The sequence below is a fragment of the Tauraco erythrolophus genome, chromosome 4, assembly GCF_009769465.1.
Source record: "Tauraco erythrolophus isolate bTauEry1 chromosome 4, bTauEry1.pri, whole genome shotgun sequence".
NCBI classification, from domain to species: Eukaryota; Metazoa; Chordata; class Aves; order Musophagiformes; family Musophagidae; genus Tauraco; species Tauraco erythrolophus.
Window position 1 is genome coordinate 66101281 of NC_141468.1, and position 7778 is coordinate 66109058.

Below are 7778 nucleotides of genomic sequence, written 5' to 3' on the forward strand. Positions count from 1 at the left end.
ATCATGTTTCTAACAATTTGGGTTGGGTAATTCCTTACCACTATAAGCTTTATCAGTATCAAGGAGTCAGTGTGAATCTTTCCATCAATAAGAGTGTTTATTATCATCTTGCATAATTAGGAACAGTTTTGTGCATGAATTGGATATGCTGGTTTAAACCTGCTTGCCACGGTTCAGCTTGGCTTGGTTACTGGGGCAGACGCAAGCTGAATAAATACAACCAACTTTTGATTCCTACGAAACAGTTCGCATATAAACTGCACTGGAAAAACTAGTTTTTATTTCACACCAACCCAAACAATCCATAACAGAGTTTTCAATAGTATCAGTGTTAATAGACTTAAAAGTACCACAGACTGGTGAGTGAGGAGGACTCAGTATAACGAATGAGTTACATCTGCTTACTGATGTAACCTGGCCTATAGCTTAGTTACAGATCTGGTAACATTGATCCTCCAGAAAATAGCTTTATTTGCCCACTTTCTGTTTCAAAGGCAAAGGTTATATACTGGATTGTCTTAAGACAATATGCTATAGACAGGTGACTGGTCCTTCAGCATCTCGTTTCCGTTGGCCCACTCACAGCAAGCATGAAAGGGCTCAGAGGAAAGGTTTTCTGTGCACTGTGGGACATACGTGGTGACTTGCAAGGTCTTGCCTGCTCCACACCTGGGCTGGCAGCTCTGACCTGCCAGGGAGGATGAAGCCCTAGCTTAAATCTGGTGGGTTTTGGCTGAAGGTATGTTCCCTTTCTTTTTTTGTTTCTTAGGAAGTGATTGAAATGCTCTGTCAGTCTGTCTGCACGTCACTGCTCCCAGGTGCTGCTCGCTGGCTTGCCCTCCTTCAGGCTACCAAATATTTGGGTTCATCAGGCCGCAGTTTCATGATCTTGTTCACGCAGAGCAGGATGAGAGTCAGAAACCAGAGGCTCCAGCCGACGGCCGCTGCAATCCATCCGTAATCATCCACACCCGTTGGGCAGCACATGGCCGCTTGCGTGCAGTAGTTCACATCTGGTGGCAAAGAAATGAAGTGAGCTGATGGGAGGCTAAGTGCGTAACAGGTTTCCTTTGCTAGAAGGCGGATGAGACAGTGACTTCGCTGTCTGCCCTGTGGCCTGTCACTCTGCCCTGGCATCTTTCCCCTAAGCCTTGCTCTTAACCTGGGGGATGGCAATATTCAGTTTCATCTGTACATCTTCAAGACTTGGTCATCCCTGTCTGGCCAAACACTTAAGCTGCTCCTCTTACCGCTGTGCCCACCGTTATGGAAATTTTTTAAAACACCTACTTAGCATCTCCTCAGTCAGTTTTAGGAATGGAGGGTGATAGAAGTAGCTAGTTAAAAATACACTCAGAGTAGAGAAACCTTCATGTGAGAGAGTAAGGGGATCTCTAGCGGAGACACCTTCAGCAGGATCTCCAATAGTTCAGGTACCCAATTCCTCTGCTTACAATAGAAGCAGCAGCTGCTCTCTGCTGGGCTGTTAACTGTGACTTGTGTGTAACAACTGCAAAACATGCCACCATTGGGGGATCCTCGTTTTACGTGTTTAAAAATGAAATAATTTTTAACAATTCCATTTATTTTTTCTTGCACTTTTTGCATCTTTTTTTTTGTTGTTTAAATCAGTCCAATTTCCTAAAGTCAGTTAAGGAACGTGTCATTAGTTGTTTCGTTTATGCTGTTATTTGAAGGCATCTGTCATACTTTTTCCATCACAAGGGCACAGTGAAGATACCCAGTTCTGTATCTGCATCCTAGATGGTAACGTGAAAATATCAAAAGAGAGCCTGGAGGATCATGGTGTCTCGACCACTGGGGCTGGAATAGAAGGTGAAACCCCAGTACCCAGGAGAGCTGAGGCAGCCAAAACCACCTTGCAGTTAACACGCATTGCTTGTTGACGTGCACAAAGCTTGTCAGCTGTGAGAAGTGAATGCCTCCTGAGCTCGGTGCAGGGCAGCCAGCCTTTTGCACATTTCCAGGGAAATGGCAAGTGGAGGTGCAGCTCAGTTGCTCTCATTCACGTATGTCTGGCAGGACCGTGTTCCTGTGTGCCAGCCTTCAGTGCGCACGGTACAATTGTCCGGCACTGTAGAGAACACCTCTTCCCACAGCAAGAGAGACATCATTTGTGTGCCTAGAGAAGGGAGATGGATGCCTGCCCCCTGTGCCTATGCCATGTTTTGAAGTAGCATACCTCTATTGGTACATGTACTGTAATTTGGCAAGTGCAGGGTGGTGGGGATATTCAGCATTTGGGATGGAGGATAACTCTGGGAGGACTGACGGGATCTAAGGTTGCTGAGACTGGCTGTTTGGGGAAGACCTGGTAGGGTGAGGGAAGGGGGAATCCATGTTGTGGCTGCAGGCAGGCAATCTGGCAGGGAGCTTTAGGACACAGAAATTGAATTAGCTACAAATTAATCTGTTCAAAGCTATGAGTCCCTCTGAATGCACCTGAGATATTATACTGGGCAAGCCAATGGAGGAGTCTAAGAAACACATCCTAGAATTTTACCCACAATGGAAGCCTTGACAACAGATAAATCTTTTTCCAGGATAACCACTTGGTCACCTGTGTAGTCTCATCACCTGGCTTTATCGTGGTAGTAGTGGTTTATGAAGACTTACAAAGGCATGGTGCTTCGTACTCATCTGCAAGCGTGGTGCTTGTTGAACCATTGGAAACATCTGCAGCTGCTGCCAGAAGGAAAGCATAGGAGAAAAGGCAAGTTGGATTAGAAAAGCAATATTGGGCATCAAGCATGAAAATCTGACAGCTGTTGGCCTTGCAGAAGTCTGTGGGATGGAAACAACTTGGAGAAAATAAGTTCCTACCCCTAAATGTTGCTGCATCAAGGTATGCTTTCTCATCCCACCACTGTCAACACAGACTCTAGAGAGACCTCTAGCACCAGCCATAAGGAGCAGTTGAACCACTGTGCCTCTGCCTGAGTATAACCCTGGCATGAGCCGTTCACTCAGAGCCGAAATTAACCACTGTCCTTGCCCAAGCTGCAAGAGCAGATCGAGCAAGGGCTGAAATGAGAGAGGGCATGCAGTGGCACAGGGGAGATCCATGGCCAGTGAGCTGTGCATCTACCTCCTTTTGCCCTGAGAAAAGTCCCACTAACTCCACGGTGCGGAGGAGTGCGGCAGAGCCGAGGGCTGAGCCACCCGCGCAGAACCTCGGCAGACCCTCCACAGCCTCAGCGGGAAGCATTGGCTTTGCTGCAGTTCAGGCCAGCTGTGTCTGTTCAGGCCAGCACAGTAACCAGCTCAGTCTGGAAAATGCAACACACAAATAAGTGAGGGAGGGAGAGGGACAGGGGCTTCAGTGAAGATTTTGCCTCTTTATCCTGCCTCCTGCCCAGAATCAGAGCGCACGTGCGCTCTGGCACTGCTCTGCAGCCGGTCTCCAGCCCTCCGAATCTGTACGTGGTGCCACAGGCCACAGCCTCCTTAGACCTCCTAACCGCCCCCCTTGCCCTCAGCATCTGCCTCACGGCACTGCAGGATCAGATGCAAGGACAGCAGCGGGACACCCGCGTGCGCATGCTGCTGTGGTCCCTGTGCAGTGACACCAGCCTGTCCCCTGCTGCAGAAGGAAGGGAGTCAAAGATGTTATCTCCTCCTGTGCCACTATGAGCAGTTCAGTTCAAGTTCAGCCAGGTGAAGTATCCCATGCTGAAATGGTCTGCAGAGACACGGAAGCCTGGAGAGCCTACAGGAGTAAGGGCCCCTGCTGCATGCAGATGGAGAGGGTCCAACGTGCTGCTGGTCCACAGACCAAGCAGAAGCTATAAGAGAACTATTTCTAGTCAAACAATCACTCTAAGCTGATAATTTGGAGCGTGACGGAGAGAGAAAATCAGTTCCAGCTCGATTTTACTGAAGAGTTCAAAATAATGGCTCAGGTTTAGTTTCAGGTCAGGAAAACAAAACAGAACAAGATCTTTGACCAAACTTTTGTGTCGAGTTTGATATTTTCAAAGTAACAGCAAATTAACTGAGGTTGTCCTGCAGGAGATGTCCCCCTTGGGATCACTGGCTGTTGTCCAACTTTGCATTTTGAGCTGACCGACTGTCAACAAGACCAGAGCTTTCTTTACAGCTGCTGCCACGCAGCAGGTCCCTGGGCAGCCTGCTCCAGGGAGGGATCCGAGTGCTCCCCATTCCTCTTTCTGACTCTGCTAGGACTTGCTGAATGACCTTGGCCAAGCCCATAATTTATATTTATTTTCTGGGTTAATAAGTACCTCACAGGAGCATTGAGAAGAATCATTAAAAACTATGTATGACCTGTGGAAGAGCACACTGCAGAATACAGAGCATTGGTTCACGTTTATAGACTTTACAGCCCAAAGGACAGACTGTCAAAGCTAACCCATCTTTAAACATCTGGCAGGTCTCATCTGGTGCTGATATACAAATGTAGGCAGTAGCCTGATGGAAAAAGAGCAGCTCATAGGTCTCGTTTACATTTTAGTTTTAGGCAACTTCTCCAATTAAGGAGGCATCAAAGCCAGACTTCCTGCAAAAAGCACCTAGTAAAAGCTAAACTGGACTGCAGTGAGCCTTTTGGATGGTGTTTCAAATGGTCCCTTGCCTCAGCAAGCACGTGAAAGCCAAGTAACTGTGGTCCCCTATCTCCTTGCCATTCAGCGGAGCGATGTGCAGCTCAGTCACATTTACAGCGGGTCTGCAAACAGCTGGAAAAGCACATCTCCTCTGAAAGATGATCAACCACGTCAAGTAATTCCCATCAGCATTAATCAATTCCAGCTCTTCAGACTTTTTAGATGAAACGAGGGAGCCCACCTTGTTTTTAAAGCACAAATTATTGTCGGTGGGCGCTATATTTAAGTATTGGGAAGGGTGAGGGAAAAGGCAGGGTATAGAAACTGGAGCATAAGAGAAGAGACATACCTGCTGAGTAGGGATACCAGAGCGTGATGGTGAAGACGAGCACAGCAAAGGCTGCCCGGAGCTTGCAGGAGAAGTGCTTCATGCCGGGGGTCCAGCTACCACCCGAGCAGCCGCAAGGAGCAGGTCGCTGTCACTGGCAGTTCTGGTTCAGCAAATGCCCGGTAAGCTCGGAGAGCCGGTGTGGAGGGTGGAGCAAAGGAGCTGCCTGCTGCCAGGACACCTTGGACTCTCCTGCTGTGACCGGGTGAGGAAAGATAAGGGCTCTGACCAAAACAGCTCCGGCAGGAGGTGGATACCAGCACCCAGGCAGGTGGACAGCCCCTGAAGGTCAAGCCTGAAGGTTTCTCCCCAGGATCTGCTGCAGCTGGAGAGAGGAAAGCCCTCTGGAGCCAGCCCTTCCTAATAGGGTCTCAGGCAGCTTCTGTCTTCTGAGTCTCCTTTGGTCCTGCCGAGGTGGTCCAATAGAGCTGGAAAGGAGCAGAGGATTGGGGCAGAGAATTTGTCTCCCTGTCTAACTTTGATTTTTATATGTTTACTGGCTTGACCTCCCCCAAAACTGCCCGGCAATGATGCTTTTTTGGAAGGGCTGTGTGGAAGCCTAAAAAAAACGAAAGCAGTCTTTGGTCAAGCCAATACAGCAGCTACTGAGTTAACACAGGATACAGGCGCGTTTCCACCAAGAAATGGGAGGAAATCAGCTGCTTCATGTAGGCCACTGACACCTGTTACACAGCGACTGCGGCCTTTCTGTAAGGACCTGTGCCAAGTTACGGAGTTCCAGCCTGGGGCCTGCACGGGAAGGAGCTGTGGCCGTTCTCGCCCCGTGAGCGCAGCGCTGTTGCTGCCTCCATCATCCATGTGCAACGTCATACTGAAAAAGGTGCTTGCTTTTTTTTTTTTCTTCCATCTCTTCCATGGCACGGGTAAAACCATGACATGGGCAAAGGGCTTCCCACCAGCACAGCAATATCTGCAGACCAGGAGGCTTGCTGGTAGAATTACATTGGCTGGAGGGCAAGGCTTTTTTTCTACAATCCTGGCTGGAAAAGCCATGCCATTGAAGTACTTGTGGTGTCGTCTTAGTCTGACGAGCACTGCACGATGCTGCTGTCTCCGGGGCTGTTGGCTCTGCTTGCTCCTTGCTTTGACCCTCTGTAACGTCTTTGCTAGATGTCAAATCAGGCAGGAAGGCGCTGGGAGAGGTGGGCTTAGCAGGGAGCCGGTTGCTGGTGCTCTTCAGCAGCGGTCGCTCATGGCTTTGGGGGTGCTCACGGAAGAACGAAGCCGTGTGGGACCTGTTCTGGAAGTGCAGCTATCCTATGGGAGGCAAGGAGGAAGGCGCCTGGGGCAGCAAGCCTAGTAGGATGGACATATTTTATAATTTTCTCTTTTTTTCCTTCCACACTACTGAAACCTGCAGGGGTGGACATAATAGGCTTCCCTTGTGAACTGCATACAACGGGGTGCTGCTGTGCAAAACTGTGAGGTTTGCTCGGTCTCTGTTTAAGAAAAGCCTTGAGAGCAAAACCCACATAAGTTTAGCCCTGCCCAGCGTTTCTGTGGGGCGAACCCGCTTTTCCTCCCCGTTGGCCACCCCTGGCCACTGAAAAAACTCTGCTCCCTTCTAGCTGCCAATATTTCCGTGATGCAGCAGGACACAGGCAGCCAGAGGTTTCCCCCAGAGAGAGGGCACACTGAGCCGCAGGTGGAGGCAGGCCAGCTAAAACGGGCATGTTTACCCACCTTCTCTCCCTGTTTTTGTGTCAACATGCCACCCGGGGCTGGCAGAGTTTGGGCTGTGCCGGCCGGACCACGACCAGCCACTTGCAGCTGCTGAGGGTTTCCATGACCTCGTCCTTCAGCTGACACCCAAGGGGTGTCCCAAGGTGTGTCGTGCTAGGCTGGGAGCGAGACTCCGGCAACCATTGCTCTTGGCCTCAGTAGACATGAGTCAGGTGCTGTAAAATACTCTGACTGCTCAGACCTTCTTGAAATTAACCTATAGGGTAATCTTAATCTCTGCCTTATTTCAGTGCCTAAGTCCTTTCGTGCCAGTTGTCTTTAATTTGTGTTTTTATCTGAGCACTCTGTTCCATCGAAACTAAAACTCAACTTTTTACTGGGGAAAGATCCTCCACTTTCTTCCGTCTTCACCTGTCCCTCCTGAATTTCTCACCTGTGATCCTTCTGAAAGTTGACCTGGCAGTTAATTTTGCACAAATATCGAGTACAAAAGTGTTGTGTGCAGCACAAAATGTTTGAGGGGGAATGAAAAGACAAAACTGCTCCACTATTGCATGGATAATTCGATTTACGATGAAATGTCTTTTGAATTTTCACTATTACCTAAATGCTCTTTGTCAGCTTGCAGGTAAACATGCCCATTTCGCAGGGATGCTGAGAATGTTTTGCAGGCTTAACATAATGCATTTCTTTTCCTTTCCAAAATGTGTTCCCTCCATGGGTCAGAAAGGGCCTGCTCCAAAGCCTCCTGAAGCAGCGAACAGGCTGCTCTCTGCTTCAGCAATTTTTGGATTGGATTGGAAATGAAGGCTTTGCTTGATAAGTTCAGGCACAATGGGAGCCCTATAAAATCATCTCCTGACACAGATTTGGATTTGCTTCATTCCTTCTGTGTAACACATTCATATTTCAGCACTGTGACTGCCCGAAGAGTGATAAGACTCTCCAAAGCCTTCCCCTGGCTTGGTTTCTACACATCCACGGGCTGCCCCAGCACGCAAGGCATGACGGCAGCACTGGCAAAGATGGGGGCTCCCATTCCCATGCAGTTCTCAAGGCAGGACTCTGTTTACTCTGAAATTAGGTTTGTCCTCACCCGT

General features: G+C 49.0%; 1 protein-coding gene across 1 annotated transcript; it reads right to left on the bottom strand.

Moving 5' to 3' along the window:
- Positions 1–843: 843 nt before the first annotated feature.
- Positions 844–5038, bottom strand: TMEM213 (transmembrane protein 213). The gene is made up of 3 exons (XM_009982370.2): positions 4936–5038; positions 2638–2706; positions 844–1013 (listed from the first exon to the last, which is right to left on the bottom strand). The coding sequence occupies exons 1-3, from the start codon at positions 5015–5017 to the stop codon at positions 844–846; spliced, it is 321 nt and encodes a 106-aa protein (XP_009980672.2). The 5' UTR covers positions 5018–5038.
- Positions 5039–7778: the final 2740 nt, after the last annotated feature.